This window comes from Narcine bancroftii, chromosome 7, assembly GCF_036971445.1.
Source record: "Narcine bancroftii isolate sNarBan1 chromosome 7, sNarBan1.hap1, whole genome shotgun sequence".
In the NCBI taxonomy this organism is placed as follows: domain Eukaryota; kingdom Metazoa; phylum Chordata; class Chondrichthyes; order Torpediniformes; family Narcinidae; genus Narcine; species Narcine bancroftii.
Genome location: NC_091475.1, coordinates 40319324 through 40345726, shown reverse-complemented (window position 1 = coordinate 40345726; position 26403 = coordinate 40319324). Strand labels below are relative to the sequence as shown.

Genomic DNA, 26403 nt, shown 5'->3' with positions numbered 1-26403 from the left:
GTAGATTGGGAACCTTCATTAAAAAGCCAGTTAGAAGTTAAATATCAAACAGGTAATGAATATGTTTCATTTATGTCCATAAATCAGAAAATACATTTAAAACAATCATGATATAAGAAACAACAAATGAGAGAGAGAGAGATAGTTCTGCCATTTCTAGGAATATTGAAATTAATAATATTATGGAATATTATTATGTTCAGGTGCCCACAACTTGAATACATCCTCTGTGTGACAATTTTACCCTGGGAAAAGGATATCAATCCCTCTCATAATTTCAGGAACTTCTCTCAAGTTTCTCCTCTACAAAGAAAACAATCTGACTTTGTCCAACCTCCCACCATAGCTCATACACTTGAATCCAGGCAACATCCTGGTAAATCTCTTCAGCACCCTCTCCAAAGCGACAACATTCTACCTGCAATGGGGCAACCAGAAATGACCAAAGGCAAACACAATATATCAGTTGGTCACGAAAAGCCCTGTTCACTCAAGGCAATGAGGCAAAGGCGATAAATGCAACCACATCCTCGCAGCAGTGAAGAACATGAGGAGAATCCACGGCTAAGGTGAATAACTACCAGGCACAGAATAGTTGTGTTCCAGTTAGAAGTGTGGGAAAAACCTGGAAGTTGGCAGAATCTCCATGGTGCATGGAATCATACAGGCAGCCTGATTTAGATGTTTGTTATTTATATTTATTCATTTTGCAGTTTTACCACAAGAATTAAGTGGGCAGAGAAAAGATAAAAACAGACATCAGTGTGCATCTTGCAGCTCTTAATCTGATTACAGCATCACTGGAGCAGATTGTGCCAGTCACACAGTGAACAAACACTTGAGGTCTTCTAAAATATTGACCTGGTTATTCTTCATAACAGAACTAGTTAGCTGTGCCAAACATTTCTGTGTGGTTAGTTCTTTCTCTAGTAAGTTTCCAAAGCATGAAAATTGTATCTTACAGAGTTTAATTTTTTAAATTTTAAATTTAGACATATAGCACTGTAACATGCCCTACCAGCCCACAAGTCCATACCACCCAAATATTTCAATTAACCTACAACCCCGGTACGTTTTGAAGGATGGGGAGGGGGGAAATCCAGAGTACCCAGAAGGAAACCCACATAGACATGGGGAGAGCGTACAAGCTCCTTACAGACAGCACCGGGTCACTGTAACTGTGTTGCACTGACCACTATCCTAACTGTACTGCCCCAATTTACAAGGCTCCAAAGTTGTGCAGCTGCCCAAAGGGTTGCACAGAAACACCAGCAGAAGTGACTCACAACCAAAGCAATCCGTGTTTCATATTCCTGGTGAACCCTCATCAACAAACAATACTAAATTACTCCTACTCCTGGCAAAAAACTTCCTCCATTCTCAGAAAACAAAACACTCACTTTACCCACTCATCTTTGAAACTACAATTGTCAGAAACACAAAACAAAAACAGAAAATACTGGAAACACTCAGCAGGTCAGTCAGCCCCTGTGGAGAGAGAAACAAATTTACCATCTTTGGTTGTGGCGCTTTAATCAGAACATTCACGCTCTTTGGTTCTCTGTGAATGCTGTTTGCCTTGTTGAGCATTTCCAGCATCATCCGCTCTACCCCATGCGGTCCTACCTATTTTCCTCCATCCCATGCTCAATATTTTGGGAGTACTCTTTTGAAACCTCCACGAAAATCCAAACACGCCATGCTGAGTGACCCTGTCCTTCTGCATAGCCAGCAATCCCAATTGCTAGTCCAGCCCTATAGCAATGGAGTGCGGTATCTTGGGAACCATGGAGTTTCCAATGAGAAGCAAATCGGGACCCTACTTTGCTGAGCAGGTAATAACAGCGGAGCTGTTCTCCTGACACTACTGGCCAATACTTACTCACGACCAAGCTTTGGTGCTTGTGGGACCTACTTGTCAACAAACTGGCAACTGCATTTCCTACAATGCACTAGCACCAACACTGGTGTCACCACAGTTATGGAAATGCAAGTCATAAAGTCCAAGGGAGACACAGAATGGAAACAGGCCTCATTGATCTGTCACAGTCACCCATTTACACCAACCCTACATTAATCCCACATTTTTATTTTCCTCACATTCTCTCAATTCCACTGATCACTACATACAAGGAGCACTTTAGAGCAGCCAAATAACCTCCCAGCCAGTATGTCTTTCGATGTCAGAGAAAACCCACGTGGTCACAGGGAGGATGTCCAAACTCCACACAGACTGCAACTAAGGTGAGAGCTGGTGCTGGGAAGAAGCAGATCAACCAGTATTAACATTGTGGGAGTCTTTCTCGACGTGTTCTCCTGGGACGTTCTGCAGTTGGTTCAGGTCCACCTCCCAGAGAACCAGATGACATCAGATTCTTCCAGAAAGATCGCCAGCATACAAGTAGCTTTTTGATGAAACTGGATGAAGTCTCTGTTTTGAGAAGCCAGTTAGAAAATCCAGGCAGCTGCATTGGACTGCAAGTCATGGAAGGAGCCCGCATCAGGCAAAGAGGGAAGCTGCAGCAACAACTTGCATAGGTCCTATCAAAGATGTAAACTGAAAACCAGAGAGTCCATTGGAAAGAATTGCCACTAACATTGATAGGGAGGGTAAATTGCATTAAAATGAATGTCTTCCCAAGGATACAATACCAATTTCAATCGTTACCAATTCCCTTAACAGAGAAATTCTTCAATGAACTAAAGAGAATAAGGAAATTCTTATGGAAAGGGGGAAAACTGAGAATAGCGCTAGATAAATTAACAGAATGGTACAAACAAGGTGGTTTGCAGCTACCAAACTTTAAAAATTATTATAAAGCAGCACAATTAAGATATCTATCAGATTTTTATCAAACAAGGGAAAAACCACATTGGACCAAGATAGAGCTCGATAAAATAGGGGAGAAGGTACCAGAACATATACTTTATAAGTGGGTTGAAAATCTGGTGCAATATAGAAGTTTACCACTACTGGACAAACCATTTACTCAACATATGGAAGATGATTCACGAAGAAAGGAAAAAAACAAATTACCAACTACCAAAATTATTATTCACGCAAAATCAACTAATCCCTTTCACAATAGATAACCTTTCCTTTAGAGAATGGAAGAGAAAAGGAATTAAAAGAATAGAAAATTGTTTTTTGGGAAATAATTTATTAACATTTGAACAAATTAAGTACAAATATGGAATAACGCATGGTACAATGTTTACATACCACCAACTGAAAACCTACTTAAAGGACAAATTGGGAAGCAGACTGAGATGACCAGAAGGAAGCAGCTTTGAATATGTGATTACAGAAACAACGATAATAAAAAGATTTATAACAAAAATGTATATCAAGCTGCAATAGAAGGAAAATGATGAAATAAGCTATAAACCCAAACAAAAGTGTGAAAAAGATTTAAACATAAAGATAAAAAATGAAATATGGGAAAAGTTATGCTCTGGAACTATGAAAAATACAATAAACACAAGGTTACGCATGATACAATATAAATGGTTACACAGGCTATATATCACGCCCCAAAAGTTAAATAAATGGGATCCAACATTATCAGATAGATGTTTTCGCTGCAAGAAGGAAACGGGAACAACAGTACATGCAATTTGGGCATGTGTGAAAGTGAAAAAGTTTTGAGAAGATCTAAATCAGTATTAAATAAAATCACAAAAAGCAACATACCAAAAAATCCAGAGATCTTTCTTCTAAGTAATACAAGAAGTAAAGAATTAGGCCTCAAACTGGATGAAGTGCAAAAAAGATTTATTATGAAAGCCTTAGCTGTAGCAAAAAAAAATGTATAATGTCAACTTGGAAATCAGAAGAGAGCCTGAGATTACAGCATGGAACATGGAAATGAATAAATGTATTCCATTGGAAAAAAAAACATACAATTTAAAAAATAAAGTCACATTATTTGAACAAATTTGAGAACCGTACATGGAACACAATAGAGAGGGCATACCACGGACCTCCACCCCCTAAAATGATAGAATGAGAAGAAGACAAAATGACCTGATCCATTGTGTAAAAGTAGATGACACAATTTTCTTGTTTATTTTCATTGTGTGATGACATTATTTAATGGTTTTATTGTATTGTATATGTTGAATGTTTAATGGGTTTGGAGGGGGGTGGGAAGGAGGGAGGGAAGGTAGGGGAGAAAAAAGGGGAGAAAATGCCACTGTGTATATTTAAGGAAATGTTTGTGTGTATTTTGATTGATATGGTTCATAGTGTGAAAAATAAAAAAATTTATATACAAAACCTGAGAGTTCAAACCACGGCAGTATGTGAACCCAGAGATCAATAAAAATAAAATCCATCTGTATGGATTGCACTTTCCAAGAGGGAGGTATGGGCTCCCTGAGAGAAAAGCATTCCCTGTGGATCTTGGGAGCAGGCAGCTGGGTAGAGCCACATGGGGCAGGGCAGGGCATAATACAGTGAAGTTTCAGAAAAAGGCCCTTTCAAACTGCCACGTAAAATGGCGTTAACCAGGCAAATTGCTCAGCAGTTAGAAAGGGTCCGACCCGGTCAACCCCGTCAGAATCCAACCTGGTCCCTGATCTACCTCACAAGTAGTCAGCGAACCCAGTTAACTTACCTAGGTCACGTCCACAGGCGATTTGAACAGGAAAATGGCCGGCCAGCTTATTCCAGTGATGTCAGCGCTCGTGTGCGTGCGCCACTAGGCAGCCAGCATCTAAACATCCTGCAATACTTCCATTGAGTGCATGACACGTCATCTTGGGGGCGGGATTCCCCTTAAATCACTGGGTTGGTGATTTAATGGGTCAATCCCCCTGCGATTTGAAAGGTGCTTCCAGCACTTTTGCCTCAGTAATCACAAACAGGTCCCAGGTGGGCTACCCAGGTGCTGCAGTTTAAAAGGAGCTAATGACACACTTACAGGCAATGGAGCAGCGAGGCAACAGCTCAACTAGATGTGTCATTTACCCTGAAGATGGACACTGTTGGTAGATGAAGTGGTGACAATTAGGCTCTAGATTTGAAACCTAGAATCAAGAGCTATCACCTGGAAGCAAGATTTTGGCAAGATAGGACTGAGATGAGAAGCGGTTTCTTGAATGGCAAATCGAATGCACTCAGTGACTGAGTCTGCACAGATCCAACCCAGATACCAAGACCCTTTAAGACAGATCCATTAGGGTTTTTGATATTAAGAGTATGGAGGTAGGTGGAGGAAAGTAGCCTTCAGATAGAAGATCAATGATCTTATTGAATAGTGGACCAGACACGAGGTACTGAATGGCCCACTCCTGATCCTATTTCTTGTATAACTGCCTATGGTAAGTTAAGTGAAGAGCAGAGATGCATCCGAGAGGGTCATGTAATAGTATGAGAGCATAAAGAATGGGTTGAGATAAAGTGAGGTAAAGGAAACTAGTATGGACTAGATGGAACGATGGGCCATTTTACTGAGCTGCTCATTCCATATACCAGCACTGGCACACCTCACACTGTGTTATTATGATAGAATCTTGCAGGACTACCATCATTAATTCTAGCTTGAAGCAAATCACAGGCATTAAATTGGACCTGCTCAAACATTAACATGTTGAGGGTCCTGTCCAATCTGCCTGCCCATAGTGCCTGGAAAGATCAATCGTGAATAATGAGATGCTGGAAAGATTCACCCCAGGTTAGGCAGCATCCATGGAGAGAAATCCTGTCTGACCATTTATCTCCATGGATGCTCCCTGGTTCACTGAGACATTCCAACCTCTTCTCGCTCATTCAAGTGGTGTCATTAGTGTCCCGCAATTTGGCTGAAGCTTTCAATTACCAATGGGCACCAAAGGAAATTAAACAAAGCCAATTCCATCCGTGTCTTTTAATGTTATTTCTTAAATAACTATTTTTTTTTAAAAAACATGCACGATAAACTGTCAAAAAATTCAGAGGTTGGTCAGAAAATCAACTTTTGAGAAATAAAATAGAACTCGCACAAATCAAAGAAAATCTTTTCAATGTTTAAAAATAAGTCATCCTTTCTCTAAGCTCCTGCCAAATTCACGCAAAGTATCTTTTTTAAAAAAAAAATCCAGTTTAAGAAATTATGACCCAAAAATGTATGGGAACATTATTATGAACAGTATGCCATTCAAATCTCATGTCTGCCTACAATTTAATTAGTTATTAATCAGTTACTAGCCTGGTGACATCACTGTCTGGTATGGATGTGCTAATGCACAGGATGGGAAAAGTCTACAGAGAGTTGTGAACTTGGCTAGTGCCATCATGGCCACCAGTCTTCACTCCATCAGCGACATCTACAAGAGGCCGTGTCTCAAGAAAGCATTCAGACTCTATCATTGAGGACCGTCATCACCTCTTCTCACTGCTACCATCAGGAAGGAGGTAGAAGACCCTCAAGATGAGCACCCACCCTTACAAAAACAGACATCTGATTTCTGAATGGACAATAAATTAAAGACACTACCTCACTTTTTTCTCTTCTTTTGCACTAATTTATTTTTAAAAGTGTGTTTACAGAAATGCTCGAAATATTTGCACAGCAATGCAGAATGATGCTGCCACTAAACAACAAATTTCATGACACGTGTTCATGACAATAAACCAGATTCTGATTTAGACGGCTCTCAACTCCATCTTCCCATCTCAACTCCAAGGGAAATGGGTCAAACCTACCATTTTGTGACTGAGAAAGGGCAGGTATTCCAAAAACATTTATCTCTTTGTAGGGATTCTGGATAAAGTCTGATTTGGGCTAGTGTTTCAACACAGGCAGGTTTGTTTTTGTTACGTAAACAAACCCAGCAAAACAAATTATGAAAATGTACCCTGTGCTTGCAAACTTAGGCAATGGAGATAACAGACTTCTCAGCTCAATTGAGAACACATTCTTATTAGAAGTGAAAAAGGAGTGGTAATTTCAGGTGAAATTTTAAACCAAAAGGCTTCCTGTGTTCTGAATTGGAGCTAAAAATCCCACAACCACAGAGCATGATTTGGAGAACAGGAGAGGTATATCTTAGCCAATATTTAACCATCGACAAACATTATTAAAACAGGATTTTTCATTAAGAGGCAATGCACCATTTTTATTTGCATAGTGCCACTCTGATATCTGGTGAAGTGAGTCAAAGGCTATTCTACTAAAGTTGCTTTTAATCCAGCTGATGTGAAAAGGGACCATGAATTCTCTAGTTCCATCCTCTATAAAAACATCCTTGTTTGGGCATCTACTTATTGAAGCTTTTTACAGGAGGGAGCACAGATTTGTACAGAGCAACTATGCAGAAAACAAGCTGCCGGAGGGATCCTGCGGATTGAGCCACATCAGTACAGGGAAAGTAAATGTTGAACTTTCAGGTCAAGAGATTGCATCAGAACTGCTGATGTTTCGAGTTCATACCCTGTGGCTCCAAACAACCTGTCCCTGGACTGAGGTGGTGCACGTGACCTGTAAGATGAAGCTAAAGTCCCACCCTAGCAATCAACTTAATAAAAGTACAGTCTGAATAATTCTAAATGTCCAATGAAGCACACCCAACCCAATACTCTAACCAATGAGGGTCATTGAAGGGCCCAAGAAAGGCCGCAACTTCAGGCACTTGGTCAAAATTATGAACTTTAAAATCAATCATTGATGATGTGTGGTTTCAAGGGCAAAGCTCAGTTTTCAAACCCGGACAATGAGCACCAAGTCTTTCGTACAGTCCTTCATGTCTCTTTGGCTTGGCTTCGCGGACGAAGATTTACGGAGGGGCAATGTCCACGTCAGCTGCAGGCTCGTTTGTGGCTGACAAGTCCGATGCGGGACAGGAAGACACGGCTACAGCGGTTGCAAGGGAAAATTGGTTGGTTGGGGTTGGGTGTTTGGTTTTTCCTCCTTTGTCTTTTGTCAGTGAGGTGGGCTCTGCGGTCTTCTTCAAAGGAGGTTGCTGCCCGCCGAACTGTGAGGCGCCAAGATGCACGGTTTGAGGCGATATCAGCCCACTGGCGGTAGTCAATGTGGCAGGCACCAAGAGATTTCTTTAGGCAGTCCTTGTACCTCTTCTTTGGTGCACCTCTGTCTCGGTGGCCAGTGGAGAGCTCGCCATATAACACGATCTTGGGAAGGTGATGGTCCTCCATTCTGGAGACGTGACCTACCCAGCGCCTTCATGTAACACAGTGCAAAGTGGCTTCTAAAACACCACCCTCAGGACACACCATCCACAGCTGACACATAGAATACTACAGCACAGTACAGGCCCTTCGGCCCTCAATGTTGTACCGACCCATATATTCTTTCCTAACAAAATGTACTAACCCCTCCTGACCCCGTAACCCTCTATTTTTCTTTCATCCATGTGAACACTTGGAACCTTGCTCATAAAGTGTCCATCCAAAGCCCCCACAGTTTCAACAACCTTTCAGCTGGTCTCAGACTAGAGCTAGACGCAGGATATAAAGGTCATATTTCAACAGAAAAGGTCACAGCTCAGAAATCACGTTAGTCAAATTTTGGAATTCATTCTTAGGTTAGGAATGCGACATGACATATATTAACCGCTGCTGAACACTTTAGCCACAATTTTGCAAAAGGTAGTTGAGATAATTTACTAATTTAGCAAGCAAAGCAAGTTGTACCCTTTCATATGTTTAGTTATCATTAATAGGTGGTCTTTTCAACACATCAATTCTTCACCATTTTCACTGTATACAAATAAAATCATGTCAAGCAAGTCATTGAAAAAAGGCCTTGTAAACCTAGTGATGACATATAACCAGTGATGCAAGAAATCTCATTTCACAATAACAAATGCAGTTCACACAAATGTACTTATTATTTGTAGCAACTTGGGATAAACATCAAATTCCACATATATTATTTTACTCTCATTATCACCAGTTTTAAATAGACATTACCCAAGACAGTTCAGCAATTACTATCACATCAAGGTGATGGCTGTTTGCCTGTAAATATTACCAATTTCTTCCAGGGCATCAGCAAAATATTTCCAGTAGCAGACTGATATAAATGGCCACACCTTCAATTCAGAGACTAAGGCTCAATTCGAAACCTACTGGTTGTAAAGCATGGTACTGGTTCCCAAGCCAACAACTTCATCTTTCACCCTAGAATCATCGGTCGTAAACTGAAACAGGTGGTTTACGACTTAATGCCAAATTTGGTCTCAAGTATGTTTAGACCACATAGCCAGGACGTTAAAAGTCCATTCACCCACAGCCCCATAACATCACCCAACTGTGTTGGTATAACAGCCTGTTCAGCCTGTCAAATCTATGCCAGTTCTCAAACCAATCACAACAAAGCCATTCCCCCACCCATTTCCCTCTAAGATGCCCATTGACGACACCCTGAATTTCCTACCATCACCTACTCCAGCCATTCTCCCGGGGGTCACAGCACATTTAAATTGGGTGGGAGAACGCAGACTGAAATCCATAATAAGGGTGTCCCCAAGGTGTAGAGGGGGACATGGGGAAACTGAATGGATTTAACATTTTTTGGGGAAGGAAAGGACTTTGCTGTTAGGCTTTGCTGTATAGTTGCTGAACAATACAAGATTTTTTATAAAGGTTGGAGTCATTTGGAGACAGTCTAGAATGAGCTGGATAATTTTGAAAAATTAATAATATTTTCAGAGTATTCCTTGCTTCAGCATGATTGTGTTTGACTGTCATGGAACCGGCTTTGGCTAAAAATTGTCTTCAACATAGTTTTTCTAATTGTTCAATCATCTTCAATTCCAGGAAATAAGCGTGCAGACCAAAAAGCTTTGCTCCATGTTTCTCACGTCCACATGTGCCCTCATTTTGCTTCAAGTTTTCATGACAGGTAGTAAATTTATATCTCATTCTGCTAACTTTTATCAAAGAAGTTATGTATTGTTCATTATTTTCCATAAAATTTAAGCCAACTTTTGAGTGATCACACTTTTGATTTGTAACAATTAAATTTTGTTACTTTCAGAAATAATTTTACCCATGAGTTTCTTGGGGGAAAAAGAGTGCCAGCAGTATTTGGTAGAATATTTATCATATGGTTTCATTATATCTTTGCAAAACCCTTCTCTGCCTCTGTGTTTGATTTGTTTGAATATATTTTTTAATGAAAGCATGAGGCCAAGCAACGTGAAACAATATTTAGAGGCTGTATATAAAGAGAAAAAAGATAAACCTTTGGATTATTACAAAACCCTTTCAAGGTACTGAAATGTGAAAGAAATTAGAAAAGAGCCTTCTTGCATCATACAAGAAAAGTGAATTGTAGCTAAAAGTGGAAATATATTTACATAACTGAGTCACTTATTTTGCCTTCAGTGTCCATAATAATATTTGATGTCATGTACTTAAATGCCAAAGAAACTATTCAGGCAATTCCTTTGAGTAATTCCACTGTTTCTCGAAGAAATGATGAGATGAGATTGAAAAGCAATTAGTCATTTCATTCCAATCCCAAGAAATTCTCTTTACAATAAGACAAATACTCTTTGCAAGTGAACAACCCTCTTCTTGTGGCTTATGCTAGATTCTGGAATGGAAATAAGCTGATGGAAGAGAAGTTTGCCAGAAGGATTGAAACAGATACTAAGGGACTGATTTTCAAAGAAGTTAAGAATGACATAAACAAGAACAGTATTCCATTTGAGAACATAGTTGCCTGTGCAACTGATGGTGTCACTTCAATGTTCGGACAATATAGATGGTTCATCACATGCATGAAAAATGTTATACCTTCAGTCTTTACATCATTTATAGGGAGCACTTAGTGACTAAAAACGTAGGAGGATGTTTAAAAGCCTCACTTTCAATTATAAAAAAGAATGTAAACTTTATAAAAATCACATCCCCTTCAAGACCATTTATTCCAGCAGTAGTGTGAAGAAAATGACGAACATTTCCTAACATTGTTGCTGCATACCAAAGTGAGGTGGCTGTCCAAAGGGAATCGTGTTCATCATTTTGTTGAACTCTGGGACACAATTGTTTCCTTTCTTTCTCATAACGAGCATGGAGAAAAACTCGTTGATGCAAAAGCGGACATACTCTATCTGGCAGATAACTTTAACAAACTCACTTTGTTGAACAAGATCTTACAGGGTAAACTCATTGAAAGTAAGGAAGCCATTGTTTCTTTTCTTAAAAAGCATGGAGCCTGACATCAAAAACTTGTACAGGAGCATCAAGCTCAAGGATCTCACCAAAACTTTCATATGGCAAGAATTATTTTCAAAGCTCTTTTTCTTAAGTTTTCTCCAAGAATTAAAAATATATATTTTTGTAATATGTATGTTCATGTTTCATCTTTCTTATATGGTCAATAAGAATGATTTTCTATTTATTTGCTCTGGAATCACAAGCCACAGTTGTAACCTCACAGTGAAAGCCTTTTCTTTCTTTTCACCACAAGTAACATTTATGTCTTTTTTTTGTAATTGGTATGAGAGAAGTATGGAATAAACCAACTAAACTTGTCTGCTTCACTGGGAAGGGGGGCATAAATTTTGAGCAGAGTCCTGGAAAGGGGGGGGCATAAACTTTGAGCAGAGTCCTGGAAAGGAGGGGGGTATAAACTTTGAGCAGAATCCTGGAAAGGGGGGGGGGGCATAAACTTTGAGCAGAGTCCTGGAAAGGAGGGGGGGGGCATAAACTTTGAGCTGAGTCCTGGAAAGGGGGGGGGGGCATAAACTTTGAGAAGAGACTTGGAAAGGGGGGGGGGGGGGAAGCATAGGTTGAGAATGGTTGACCTTAGCTGACGGTCATTTGCAACGGCCAATTAAGCAGGAGACTCGGGGAAACCTGCACCTTCACTGGCTGCAAACTCCAGGCACACAGGGCCAGAGGTCAGGGTTGATCCAGCTGCAATACCTGCTGTCCCCTTTCAGATCCTAAATTCCAACTATCCCTCCATCTCCGACCTGAATGGCCACCCACTTCCTCTGAAACAGTGACCACCCCCCACGGTTCCAGTGACCACCCTCGCCATTTACTGTAAAGAACGTCGAACGTTTCCAAGTCATTTTTCTTCGAGCTCACTGCCACCTTCTCACGGAGAGTCAGAGGTGGGGAATTAATCCTGGCCCAGATGCAGCAACTTGACCGAGGAACAACAGTGAGCCCAAGTTTCGTCCCTGAGTGTGCTGAACGGGCGGGCTGGGCAGCAGGAGAGAGACGGGGCTGCGGCATTACCTTGGTGATGAGCAGAGGTTCTCCGTGTTCCTGGCCTCCACGCAGGGTGAATCCCCAGGGCGCTCCCCCGCTCAGGGCCACCTCCACGCAGCGGCTGCCCTCGGCCAGCCTCCGTTCGCCCATGACCGGCTCCGTGGCGCCTGGCTCGCCCGCTGCGGCTCCCTTTGTGCGCCCCGCTTCCCCGGCCAGGGGGACTGGCTCCGGCTCCGGTAGGACAACTCAATCATTCGGTGGGGGAGGGGGGGGGGGTGGAGGTGAGGAAAGGAGGACGGCAGTTCTCCGATTTCCAAAGCGCTTGCTTCTGGTCGGCCGGCGGATGCCCGTGGCTGGCTCCGTGTGCGGGTGAGTGTGCGCGCGGGTGTGCGCGCGCTCCGGGGCGGCGAGCCTGCCTCGGCCGGGCGCCGCACCTTCTACCTGCGGCAAGAGCGAGGACGGAGCCAGTGTGCCATCCCCTCCCACGGCGCCAGTCCAGCAGCTCCCCCTCCGCGGATCCTCACTCACCCTGCTGGGCGCTGCCACACACAGCAACGCGCTCACCTCCTGCAGAATCCCACCTCCTTCCTACTGTATCGTCAGGCATGCCAACACTCTTCCTTGCTGCAGTCACACAGCTACTCTCTAAAAGGATACAGGACCACAGAAGATGGAATCATGCATAGAAAAGGATCGAGCTCTATTCACAGTGACAGCTAGTGCGAGTGACTTTTCAGTAGGGCGGACAGATCTTTTGGTGGTCCTGGGGTAGTTCATAGTTAGGGTGACTGGGAGGTTCAAGAGCCCGATAGGTGATGAGGAAAAAAAGGTACCTAGATGTGATGAACTTCAGGCTTTGAAACCTTCTGCCTGGAAGGTAGCAGCAAGAAGAGATGGTAACCTGGGTGATGGGCCCCCTTTATGATGTTAGATCCATAGAACACTAAGACAGGCCCTTCATCCTTCTAGTGTGTGCCAACTATTATTCAGCCTACTCTCACTGACCCGCATTCTTGTTAATCTTCTCTGCACTCTTTCAATCTTATTGATAGCTTTCCTGTTGCCAGGTGACCAAAACTGCACACAGTACTCCAATTTGGCCACACCAATATCTGATACAACTTCAAGTTGAAAGTCACCTTTATTTATCATTCATACTATGCTCGCACGGTAAAGACGAGATGGCTTTTCTCCAGGAACCACAGAGCATACCGACATAAATAGAAGTTAGAAGTGAAACACATTGAAATATTAAGACTTGTAGAGTAACAGTCCACTGTACATCCAACTCCGATACTCAGTACTGTAATTTATAAAGACCAATGTGCCAAAAGCTCTCTTTATGACCCTCTCTACTTGTTTTATTCCTTTCTACGTGAATCTTCTTCCAAATGTTGAGAAGATGGTGCAGTGCTGGTGAATTCCTATGTCGCACCAGCTTTTCATCCCACTTATATAGTATATGTTCAGGTACCTTCTTCCCTATTTTATCTAGCTCTAATCTGGTCCAATCTGGTTTTTCCCTTGTTTGATAAAAATCTGATGGGTATCTTAATTGTGCTGCTCTATTATAATTCTTAAAGTTTGGTAGCTGTAAGCCCCCTTGTTTGTAGCATTCTGTTAATTTATCGAGCGCTATCCTCAGTTTCCCCCCTTTCCATAAGAATTTCCTTATTATTTTCTTTAGCTCCTTGAAGAATTTCTCTGTTAGGTGAATTGGTAACGATTGGAATAGGTATTGTATCCTTGGAAAGATATTCATTTTAATGCAATTTACCCTTCCTATCAACGTTAGTGGTAAGTCTTTCCAATATTCTCTTGTAATTTCTTCATTAATGGCTGATAATTTAGTTTGTAGAGATGGCCTAGATTATTATCTAGTTGTATACCTAGGTATCGGATTGCTTGTATTTGCCATCTAAATGGTGATTCTTTCTTAAACTTTGTGAAATCCGCATTATTCATTGGCATTGCTTCACTTTTATTTGCATTGATCTTGTACCCCAATACTTCTCCATATTCCTTCAATTTTTTTTTTTTTTTTTTTTTTTTTTAAATTTTTTATTTTTCACACCATAAATCACAATAGCCATGATATACACTTTTTCTTTTCCACACATTTACAGTGACTTTTTCTCCCTCCCCCCTCCCTCCTCCCAAGCCACCCCCCCACCCCCCCCCCCCTCTCATCCATTTTAGGTATACAATCTAGGTTGCATTAATTCAGTTAGACAATGTTGTCATTCAACAAAAATACACCAGAAATTCTACTGAGTCCATTCTTTTCTTTTCTTCTCCTTCCATCAATTTAGGTAATGTTTGTTCCCGGTAGGTTTTCGCTATTGTATTTAATGTAGGGCTCCCATACTTGTTCGAATATTTCAATATTATTTCTTAAACTATATGTTATTTTTTCTAATGGAATACATTTATTCATTTCTATATACCATTGTTGTATTTTCAAATTATCTTCCAATTTCCAGGTTGACATAATACATTTTTTTGCTACGGCTAGGGCTATCTTGACAAATCTTTTTTGTGCATCTTCCAAGTCAATTCCAAATTCTTTATTTTTTATGTTACTTAGGAGAAAGATCTCTGGATTCTTTGGTATATTGTTTTCTGTTATTTTATTTAATATCTGATTGAGATCATCCCAAAATTTTTCTACTCTCTCACATGTCCAGATTGCATGAATTGTTGTTCCCCTTTCTTTTTTACATCGAAAACATCTATCAGATACTGTTGGGTCCCATTTATTTAACTTTTGCGGTGTAATGTATAGTCTGTGTAACCAATTATATTGTATCATACGCAGCCTCGTATTTATTGTATTTCTCATCGTTCCAGAGCATAACTTCTCCCATGTTTCCTTTTTTATCTTTATATTTAAATCTTGTTCCCATTTTTGTTTAGTTTTACCATTTGTTTCCTCATTTTCCTTTTCTTGCAGTTTAATATACATATTTTTTATAAATCTTTTGATTAACATTGTATCTGTATTCCTTCAATTTCTTATGTAATTCTTTTATTGATATTTCTGGTTCTGTTAAGTATACTATGACGTCATCTGCAAATAGACTGATTTTATATTCCTTCTCTTTTATTTTTATCCTCTTATTTTATTTTCTGTTCTTATCAGTTCTGCCAGTGGTTCTATAGCTAACGCGAACGGTGAGGGTGATAGTGGACATCCCTGCCTAGTTGATCTGCTTAATTTAAATTGGTTTGATATATATCCATTTACTGTCACCTTCGCCAATGGTCCCTTATATAATGCTTTAATCCAATTAATATATTTCTCTGGTAGGTTGAACCTCTGTAGTACTTTGAATAAATAATTCCATTCTACTCTGTCAAAGGCTTTCTCTGCATCTAAGGCAACTGCCATTGTTGGCGTCTTCTTTCCTTGTACTGCATGGATTAAGTTAATGAACACAGATATTGTCCATTGTTCGTCTTTTCTTAATAAATCCAGTTTGATCTAGTTTTACTATTTTTGGTACACAGTCGGCCACCCTCTCTCTACTTGTGAGGTCACTTCCAGGCTGCTTTCTTGAGGCAGCACCTCACATCCATGTCTTCAATGGGCAGGAGTTTGGTGGACTTGGCTAGGTTTGACACTTTCTATGCCCACGTTACTCAAAGGTTTATTAACTCTACCTTTAGCTGGGCAAGGGAGGGAGGGAAGGGGGGGGCGGGGGTTGGTGTTCTTTCCCAACACCACATTTTGGCAAGTCAGATCACCTGGCTGTGCTCCTTCTGTCTACATACAGACAGAGCCGAAAATGAAAGGCTCTGAAGATCAGAACAGCTAGAAAGTGGTTGCAGGAGGCTGAAGAATGATTACAGGATTTGCTCAAGTCAGCAGACTGGACAGTGTTCAAGGACTCAGCTGAGAATCTGAACGATTACACCAGGGTGGTCACAGACTTTATCAAAACAGCTGTGGATGAGTGTGTCCCTACCAAATCATTCAGTATTTTCCCCAACCAGAAGCCCTGGATAAACAATGAAATCCAGAACCTGCCGAGAGCCAGACCACAGGCATTTAAGCCCAGAGATCCAGATAAATACAGAAGGGGCAGGTATGACCAGCGAAAAGCTATCTTCAGGGTGAAGTGGAGATTCTGAATGAAAATGGAAACAACAAGGGGCACCCCACAGCTGTGGCAGAGCCTAAATATCATAACCTGTTTCAAAACCAAATCCGGTGAAGTCGCAGACATCAAAGCTTCTCTCCCGGAAGAACTCAATGCCTTCTACACTCGAGTTGACAACAGTAACAGTGAAAAGCTACCCCTCCACACCCCCACGTCCCCTGATTATCCCATCCTGTCCATATCTGAGGATGGCTTTAGGAGAGTGAATTCAAGGAAAGCATCCAGCCCAGACCAAGTACCTGGCGAGTATTAAAAATCTGCACTGACCCACTTACCACTATATTAATGGATATCTTGAATATCTCACCCCAACAGGATATAGTACCCACCTGTTTCAAAGAGGTTTCAATCATACCAGGGCCCAAGAAGAGTGTAGTAACCTGCCTTAATGTCCATTGGCCAGTAACACTTACATCAGTGATTAATTGTTTTGAAAGGCTGGTGATGAAGCCTATCAGCTCCTGTCTGAGCGGTAACATGGATTCATCCCAGTTCGCCTATCATAGTAATAGATCTATGGCAGATGTTATCTCAATGGCTGGACACAAAGCCTTGGAACACCTGGACAGTGAAGATCCATTCATCAGGATCTCTTTATCGATTACAGTTCGGCATTTACACCAACATCTCCTCAAAACTGATCAGCAAACTCTGAGGTCTGGGACTCAACACCCCACTGTGTAATTGGATCATGGATTTCCTCACCTCCAGATCACAATCAGTGAGGATTGGCAAGAACATTTCCTCCACAATCCTCATCAGTACTGGAGCATCACAGGGCTGCATTCTTAGCTCCCTGCTCTATTCATTTTGCACCTACGATTATATGGCTCGGTACAACAATAACACCATCTACAAATTTGTCGACGATACCACTGTAGTGGGTTGTATAAACAAAGGTGATGAGTCAGCAGACAGGAGGGAGATTGAAATCTTGGTTAAATGGTGTATGAACAACAACCTTGAACTCCATGTCACCAAAACTAAGGAGCTGACTATTGACTACAGGAAAGCCAGAATTATACAATCCAGTGATCATTGGGGGATCAGAGGTGGAGAGGGTGAGTAAATTTTATTTCCTGGGAGTCACTATCTCAGAGGATCATTTCTGGAACCAACACACTAATGGCATCATGAAGAAAGCACACCAACACCTCTACTTCCTCAGGAGTTTGTGGAGGTTTAGTACGACACCAGAAACCTTGGCAAATTTCTACAGATGTGTGATGGAAAGTGTGCTGACCAGCTGCATCACAGTCTGGTATGGGGACACCTATACCCCTGAATATAAAGTCCTCCCAAAGGTAGTGGACACAGCCCAGGACATCACAGGCAAAACCCTTCCCACTATCAAGAACATCTACAGGGAACGCTGCTGTTGGAGAGCAGCAGCAAGCATCAAGGATCCACACCACTTAGTGCACACTCTGTTCTTGCCGTTGCCATCAGGAAAGAAGTATAGGAGCCACAAAACTCGCACCACCAGGTTCAGGAACAGCTGTTACCCTCCACCAACACCAGACTCCTCAACAACAAACTCAATCAGGGACTTAAACTTAAGGACTTGTGCACAGTTGGTTTATTTACAGTTCTTTATTTGCTTACATGTATACACCTTGAACAGTTTTTTTTGCACTACCAATAAGTGGTAATTCTGCCTCACTGCAGAAAAAGAATCTCAGGATTGTATGTGATGTCATGTATGTACTCTGACGATAAATCTGAAACAGAGTAACTGACACTGTTTCTTTCTCCACTATCTCGACTCAGTGCTCCCGCCATTTTCTGTTTACTCGTTCCTTGTACAGCAAAGTCCTCATCTCCCCCTTTTAATCATTTTGCCAATGATGTGACTCAAGTCTTAGTCTCTTTGTCTGTCCTTGAAAATAAATCAAACTGCAGATGCTGAAAATCTGAAATATAACACCGAAAATGCTGGACACACTCAGCAGGGACAAAGAGAAACCGTTCATGTTTCTGATCCCTGCACTGGGAACTAAAGGGAAAAGGGATGGATTTAAAATTGTAGGATGAATGCTGCAGCTCCTTGTTGGAGATGGCTATTGTCTGACACTTCTGTTTGTACAGATGTTACTTGCCCTTTCAGCCCATGCCCGAACAGCTGTTTCCTTTAGTAAGGACTTGGAAGTGGAATAATAAAGTTTATTGTCATGTACATTGTACTATGTATATATGCACCAAAATTCTTTCTTGCAGCCATACAGATATTTTGTTAAAAACTACAATTGTATTTATTAAATTTAACAGATAAAAAAATACAAAAGATAGATAATATTCACAGTTACCCTAGTGCAAGAAAAAAAGTTTCCACAGTGCAAATGGTTCTTTTTGTGATATCATTTTATTAGATTAGTATAGTAAGGGGAAGTTAAAGAAATTATTCTAGAGGTGCTGGAATTGAACATTGAGCCATAATCAGCAACCTTCCCCACTCCTGGTCATGGAAGGAAAGTCACTGGTGAAGCTGCTGAAGAAGGTTGAATGCTTCATTGAGGAATTCCTGCAGTGATTATTGACTTCCAGCAACTGCAGCGCTCTTTCAGGGTGTGGGCAAGTTGATGAGGACTAGGCAAGGTGATGAGGACTGGGCAAGGTGATGAGGACTGGGCAAGGTGATGAGGACTAGGCAAGGTGATGAGGACTGGGCAAGGTGATGAGGACTGGGCAAGGTGATGAGGACTGGGCAAGGTGATGAGGACTGGGCAAGGTGATGAGGACTGGGCAAGGTGATGAGGACTGGGCAAGGTGATGAGGACTGGGCAAGGTGATGAGGACTGGGCAAGGTGATGAGGACTAGGCAAGGTGATGAGGACTGGGCAAGGTGATGAGGACTGGGCAAGGTGATGAGGACTAGGCAAGGTGATGAGGACTGGGCAAGGTGATGAGGACTGGGCAAGGTGATGAGGACTGGGCAAGGTGATGAGGACTGGGCAAGTTGATGAGGACTGGGCAAGGTGATGAGGACTGGGCAAGGTGATGAGGACTGGGCAAGGTGATGAGGACTAGGCAAGGTGATGAGGACTGGGCAAGGTGTTGAGGACTGGGCAAGGTGATGAGGACTGGGCAAGGTGATGAGGACTAGGCAAGGTGATGAGGACTGGGCAAGATGATGAGGACGGGTAAGGTGATGAGGACGGGCAAGATGATGAGGACGGGCAAGATGATGAGGACGGGTAAGGTGATGAGGACTGGGCAAGGTGATGAGGACTGGGCAAGGTGATGAGAACTGGGCAAGGTGATGAGGACTGGGCAAAGAGAAGCAGGAGGGACTCTGGGCCACGCATTCATGGCAGGTCAACGTTTCCATTAATAATGAGAAAATAAACGAGGTTTGCCCAGAGGAACCATTAATAGAAAGAGCAGGATGGATGGTTGGTTGTTCTGAAGTAGCGACATTGCCAATGAATGACAAAGAGTGGGGAAAAGCGCCTCTCCCTTTGAACCGAGTTACAAACTCTCGACTACTTATTACTTCCGGAGGATCTTTTAAAAAAAAGTTTCTGACAGACACGTGTTGAATGAGAAACTTACACAACCGTGACGTGAAGGTGCCTCGGGCTTGGCTGTGCGGAGAGAGTCGAGCTGACCATGTCCCTGTACAGGAACGCCGTCTTTTTTATGAAGGGGCTCCGGGAGTACACCAGGTGAGTACCAGAAGTCTCCTCCCGCTCGCCCATCCCCAACCCGGCACCACCACTTGTCAATTCAGATCCTTGCCTCCAAGTGATTTTATACTTTTTATAAAATGGGACAAAAGTTTGGGGTGTTGTTCTGGACGTTAACCTGCCCTGGCTTTACTGGGTTGAGTCAACAAGGGTGGGGACACCCGGCGCCTCTGGGATGGAGAAAGCTTCGCCAGGACTTGGTCTGCGGCTGTGGGGGACGCTTCTGTGATACCGCACCTTCCAAATAAAGCGGCCCTGGCGTTTGCAAAGCATCCAGTGTGAAGGGGCAATGCTGCATGTTACTTCAACAGAAAGCGCCGGTGCTTCTGCCGGCTCCAACAGGAACCCGTGACAAGGGAACGCCCGCTTTCCATCAGTCACACTCTCCAGCACCAGTTCAAGGCTTGGTTGTGCTTCCGGGTTCTCGGAATCCCAGAAATGGTTAAAGGAGCAGGGAGCCCCCTCTCTCCAGAGCCCTGTGATTCTCTCCCCCCCCCCCCCCCACACCTATTCGTGTATTAGCTCCGTTTTGAATCCGTCTCCAGAATTCCCCCTGACAGAGCAGTCTTGGAGTCCGTCCATTCCCCGTGTGAAAACATTGTTCTTGGTGTCAGTATTGGTTCTCCTGCCAATAAGCTTTATCCTGACAGAACAGTGCCTCTCTGTCTATTATTTTTAAATGCCCTTATCTCTTCCAAGAACAACAAGTTTCTCCAGTTTACCCATCCTTGGAATAATTCGAATAAATCTCTTCTACACCCTCTTATAACTCCCCGAGAACATGATCCCCAGAATTGTTCCCAATAATCTGGCTATAGACAATAAAATTTTTTAGGCTTTCCGAATGACTTGCCCATTAATTACCTTTTGGGTTTTGTGCAGTAGTGTACCCAGATTCCCCTGCAATCCCTCACCACTTGGATCACAAACCTTTGGTGCATGATTTCACATTTCCTAATATTGTACTCCATTTGCTACTTTACCCTTTCATCTAGCCTTTCTCTATCCCTTTGCATTAGCTTCCTCCTGCCCTCTTCACGACTTTGCTCCCTACCTATCTGTGTGCCGTCACTAAATTTAACGACCACACATTTGGTGCCCTCATCCATGTCATGTACTCCTGTTGTAAAAGATTGAGGCTCCACCACTGATCCTGGCGACTCGCCACTTGTAACACCCTGCCAACCTTAAAGGACCCGTTCCTGTCAGCTGGGGAGGTTGTAAGTGCAGGTTGGGGTTTGTCTCATATCTCATATTTGTGCTCAGCAGGAGTGGATACGAGGCTGCAGCTCAGCAGTTTGAAGCAAAAGACCTGGATATTGACATGACAGGAAGATGCTTCATGATCACTGGAGCCAACAGTGGGATTGGCAAAGCAACAGTCTTCGAAATTGCAAAGCGAGGTGGGTGTTTTCATAATCCTTCCAAACTTAGCTTGATAAGGTGTTTTGTCTGCCTTTAACCCATCTTCAGCATATTTGGGTACCCGAACGACATACTCACAGACAGGGGTGCTGCATTCATGAGTGCAAAAATACAGCAGTACCTGCACGAGAGAGGAATCGCTACCAGCTGCACTACAAGTTACAATCCCAGGAGGAATGGACAAGTCGAAAGGGAAAATGCCACTATCTGGAAAATGGTCCTCTTGACTTTAAAAGCAAAAGACCTGCCTGTTACTAGATGGCAAGAAGTGTTGCCAGAAGCCCTACACGCTATACGTTCTTTGTTGTGTACTGCCACTAACATGACCCCACATGAACGTATCTTTTCTTTCACAAGAAAAGCCACGATGGGCTAAGTGCTGCCTAAATGGATGATGACACCAGGACCTGTTCTCCTCCGGAAGCACTGCAGACCCCACAAAGCGGACCCGCTGGTGGATCAAGTGGAGTTGAGGCACGTGAACCCTCAGTACGCCTTCATCACATTTCCAGATGGAAGAGAAGACTCAGTGGCCACCAGGGATCTCGCGCCGGCCGGAGGAAACACAGATGTCTACGGATCAACAAGGAGCACAGCAGCAGTCACTAGAACAGTCGTCCATCGAGTCACCCCAGAGGACTAGACCACCCACCCCGGAAATCAGGATCCTGGGTACGCTCGCCCCACAAAATATCACCACCCTAGATTTGCTGGCAGGACCTAATCCCATACAAGAGGATCCCCATTCCCAGTCAGCCACATGACCAAGCAGTACTTCCCACTCCCACACCTCCACCAAGAAAAGCCGAAAGGCAGACCACACTCCCCACCCCTATACCACTACCGAGGAGGTCCAGAAGGCAACGGAAGCCACAAAAAAGTTTGGACATGAACTTACAAACAAAGGAAGGTGGGTGGGGGGGCGGGGGGTGAATGTGGTGATATGTAATTACACCACTTGGTCACCAGGGGTCATCCCGGTGACCTTGTATATAAAACAGTCCAGAGCTACAGTCTAGCCTTCCAGGTTTGTCTTCCAGAGAGACAAGACCTCTTGGTGTACATATTAGTTTAATGAAGCTGTCTTATACTCGCACTGCTGTTGTGGTTATTGTCAGTACAGATGTTACATTCTAAATGTTGTATTACGTGACAATAGTGGATCTTTTATCTTTACCATGGTGTTGGCTGTTTCTCCAAAACAGCAGGATATGTAGGGGAGGAAAGCAAAGTTTGTGTGATGTTTTGAGCTGCCCTCACCACATTCTGCAGCTTCTCTCCACCTTGAGCAGAGCAGCTCCTGTATCATATTGTGAGGCAACCTTTGGCGACCAGCTGGTCCCTTCTAACTTCGCTTGCCCCAGCTTGTTTGATCTCTGATTCCTATTCTCTTAAAAAACACCGCTTCAGAAGCCCAGCCTTTGACCCTGAACTACTGCTCACCTTGCATTAAGTTCTTTTGCTTCAGTTTGAAGAGGTTCATTTTACATCCTTACAGGCAAGGAAGTAAGTTCTTTGATCTTCTGGATCAAAGAAAATCTACTTGGAGTAGCATTAAAATTTTAAATTTTGGAAAATGCTAATTTATCTGCACGATATAATCATGCAAACAAATTACATATAAACAAAATGTAATTCAAGAGATGTCAGATAATGTGCAAACTCTCAACCAGAATGATCATCTAAACTCTGGCATGTGACTGGGGGGGGGGGGGGTGTAAAATTTTGATGACTTACCCTGAAACTGTAAAAAGGGTTTTATTGTATTTGTAATTTGATACTTCAATACAGTAATCTTACTTTTACAGCTCTGGGGAAATGTTTGTTTCCTTCAGATCTAAGTGCTTTTGAAGCTTGAGAATACAAGGTTGTAAAATTCTGACCTTCTGCTTGATCATTTCTTTACTGATTCCAAGGCCAGACCTTTGAGATTCATGATATTATGTGAAGGGATCTCTGGCAGGTGTATTGTAAACATGAGATTAACAATGATGGTGACATCTGCCAGGAAAGGGAATGTTTTTCCCAACAGTTATTGTGAGTGGAAGTTCAGGGTTTTCTCTTACTGGTCCTTGAGTCACTGATATTGTGCTTATTAAACTTGGCTTCCCTTAGGGGGAACTGTTCATCTCGTCTGTCGAAACAGAGAGCGGGCTGAAGAGGCCAAAGCTGAGATTGTGAAGGAGTGCAATAATACGGTAAAGATGGTTTTGGTTAATAATTTGGTGAGATGCAAGAAGTTGCTTCCATTCACCTTTTTAACAAGCAGTTGCTGGGGTCTGGACTGCCAGTTATTTGTTCCTGAAATCCTTCAGTAACAACTGATTCCTCGAATCCACTCACCTCGTGTGCACTTTGCAGACTATTTCAAGTTAAATAGTGTGGCTGTGGAGTGTGTGGGCAGTGTGACAGAGGATGTTTGGAAATGAATTGGATTTTACTGACAACCCAACTATTCATTCGTTACACACACTTACACCAAATATGTTCCTGCTCAAGTTCTTTTTAAGTCAAGGCTGATTGCACAAGTACAGCTGATGAAACCGCCTTCTTCGGTCCTTGGTGTAAAACATGCACACAACCAGACACAGCGTATGCAGGACAAATATAGACGTTTACATAATTTGTTTCAAAAATATGAGAGTTTTAGATGGTTAGTGTGATCAGTTCCTTTGGTCTTTCAACAGTCTCACTGCCCATAGGAAGAAGCTGTTTCTCATCCTGGTGGTGCTGGGTCTGATCCTCCTCTATTCTCTTTCCCAGCAGGAGCAGTTGAAAAGTGTGTGCAGGGTGGCAGAGGGTCCTCATTGATTTTGCGTGCCCTCTTCAGACAATGATCCAAGTTTAATGATCTTGAGTGTAATGGTGGGACTTGAACTTGCATTTTCTGCTTTACAAGTGCAGTAACACACCCATTCCTGGATTGAACTCCCCTCTACTGCCTTGTCTATCCAATCCATCTCTAGTTTAGAGAGTATGTAGGTGGTTTGGAGCTCCATCTCTCAGCACCAAACTTTGATTATTGATTATCCACATTTCCAGCTTTGCTGCTTTCTTTTTTGTTATTCCTCCAAAAAGGAGTGGATTCAAGGAGCATCTTGCAGAGGAGGACAATGAAGTTTAACAATGGGTCTTAAGTAATGCAAAATATGGTCATAAGAGAATTTTATATGATGTCATCAGAGATTAGAAAGACAGAATAGTATTCTGAATCCATCTGACTGACTGGGTTGCTTCTGGGATTGAAGGCAATTGTGAGAAATGAGGAAGAGCAAGATAGGGAGGGTCTCAGAGGTTAACAGTTTTAAAGTTGAGATTGTTGCTGCAGGAGAGACTGATGTTCCTGTAGACAGGCATTGGGTTGTTGCTGGGCACGAGTGGTGGGGTGGGTTACTGCTATAAAGGGATGGGGTTGTCTTGTTGCTGAGGAGGGGAGGGGTTAATGCTGGGGAGGGGAGGCTTGGGGAGGGGTTGCTGAGGAGGAGAGAGAGTTAGGGAAGGGTCAATGCTTGAGAGGGGAGGGGTTGTTGCAGAGATGGGAAAGGGTGTTGCTGAGATAGGGTGTTGCAGAGGAGGGGAGGAGAGGGGTTGTTGCAGAGATGGGGTGTTGCTGAGATGGGGAGGGGGTAGGGTGTTGCTGAGATGGAGAGGGGAGGGGTTAGATCAACAGCAACCATCTTGTCAGCTGCCCTACACAAAGAGTAATTTTTCATTGTGAAGCACTCTGGGAGTCAGGCCAGCCTGATTTCTACCACAGTGACCCATTGGTTTATTTTGAAGGAAATTTTTGTCCACATTCTGGACATGTCAAGGCCAATGTCGATATGGACATTTGCGGATGAATTCCAACGAGCTCACAGCAAGCTGAATGTTTTGGTAAGATTTAATAAAAACTTTTTCAACAGAAAATTTTCTCTGTACTATTCAAGAGATAAAAATCCATGTGTTTGGGGTCGAGCAACGATAGACCACCCTACTGATAAGACAGATAGTTGGAAGTAAATGAATGGCAGAGAAATAAAAGCCTTTTTTAAAAACGTGCTAAATATCCCAACTGACCAACCACGATGGCAGTTTATGATTCCTGCATGGAAAATATTCAGCTGCACGTGTGCACTGTCTGCAATCAAAGTGGTGATCTATCCCGTTGGAATGGGTAGGAAGGGGGAGGGCATCTATAGATGTGAGAAGGCAAAACCACGACAGGCAATGTTCATCATGGGAGATTGCACAGGATGTACCACATAAGCCGTTTGGCCCATCTATTTCATGCCTGTGAAGTACTTCACTGGACTCTCCCATTTTTCCTCACCCACATCTACCACCACAGATAACTGTCCTCATGTTCTTTCTATGCTTGTCCAAACTCTCCTTAAATGGATCTAAACTATCTGCTTCAGGCATACCCTATATGGCAAGCAAAAATAACAAGTTGAGGGGGTTCTTAGCAGGTCCAGCAGTTTATGTGGAGGGAAATGGAGAGTATAAGGGAAACAGCAGCTAATACTGATTTCACATTTATTGTCAAATACAGACACAACATCACTTACAACCCTGAGATTCTTTTTCCTGCGGGTGAGGCCAGGGTTGTGGCACCAAGTTGGGGGGAGGCATCTGCAGGCATTCCCCCCCCCACAAACTGTCGCGGCTATCTCTTGCCATCAGACCCACCTGTGTCACTAGCATGCATCAAGCATCACTGGTGCATAATGACACTTTATGCCATAAAAGCAGCACTCTCGGCATTTCATCGAAGAGGAACGGATGATGGTAACAGCACCCCCTCCCCCATCTTCCACTGAGGGAGTTTGAGCTTTGCACCGTGCCTCCTTCTAACATTCGCTCTGGCACTGACGCTGGGTGAGGCAGATTTACCGCCTATTTGTAGTGCAAAAAAAGGAAACTGACTCAACGTACACATGTAAACAAATAAATAATGAAAACACTGTGCAAT

General features: G+C 42.8%; 2 protein-coding genes across 6 annotated transcripts in view; one reads left to right on the top strand and one right to left on the bottom strand.

Moving 5' to 3' along the window:
* The window catches only part of shroom2a (shroom family member 2a), a 182264-nt gene extending 169598 nt beyond the window's left edge, over positions 1-12666 (bottom strand). For both annotated transcript variants that reach the window (XM_069889737.1, XM_069889738.1), the window contains exon 1: positions 12203-12666. In XM_069889737.1, coding sequence (XP_069745838.1) covers positions 12203-12325 — 123 coding nt within the window. In that variant the 5' untranslated portion in view covers positions 12326-12666. The remainder of the gene's footprint in view (positions 1-12202) is intronic.
* Positions 11906-26403, top strand: part of LOC138738805 (dehydrogenase/reductase SDR family member 12-like) — a 26587-nt gene continuing 12089 nt past the window's right edge. Inside the window, exons 1-5 of one of the 4 annotated variants that reach the window (XM_069889758.1) lie at positions 11911-12125; positions 19867-20003; positions 21294-21427; positions 23565-23647; positions 25230-25325. In XM_069889758.1, the coding sequence (XP_069745859.1) occupies positions 19948-20003; positions 21294-21427; positions 23565-23647; positions 25230-25325 (369 nt within the window). In that variant the 5' untranslated portion in view covers positions 11911-12125; positions 19867-19947. Of the gene's footprint in view, positions 12126-12223; positions 12412-19866; positions 20004-20518; positions 20634-21293; positions 21428-23564; positions 23648-25229; positions 25326-26403 lie in introns of those variants that run through there. The other 3 variants (XM_069889759.1, XM_069889760.1, XM_069889761.1) reach the window with 3 other exon arrangements.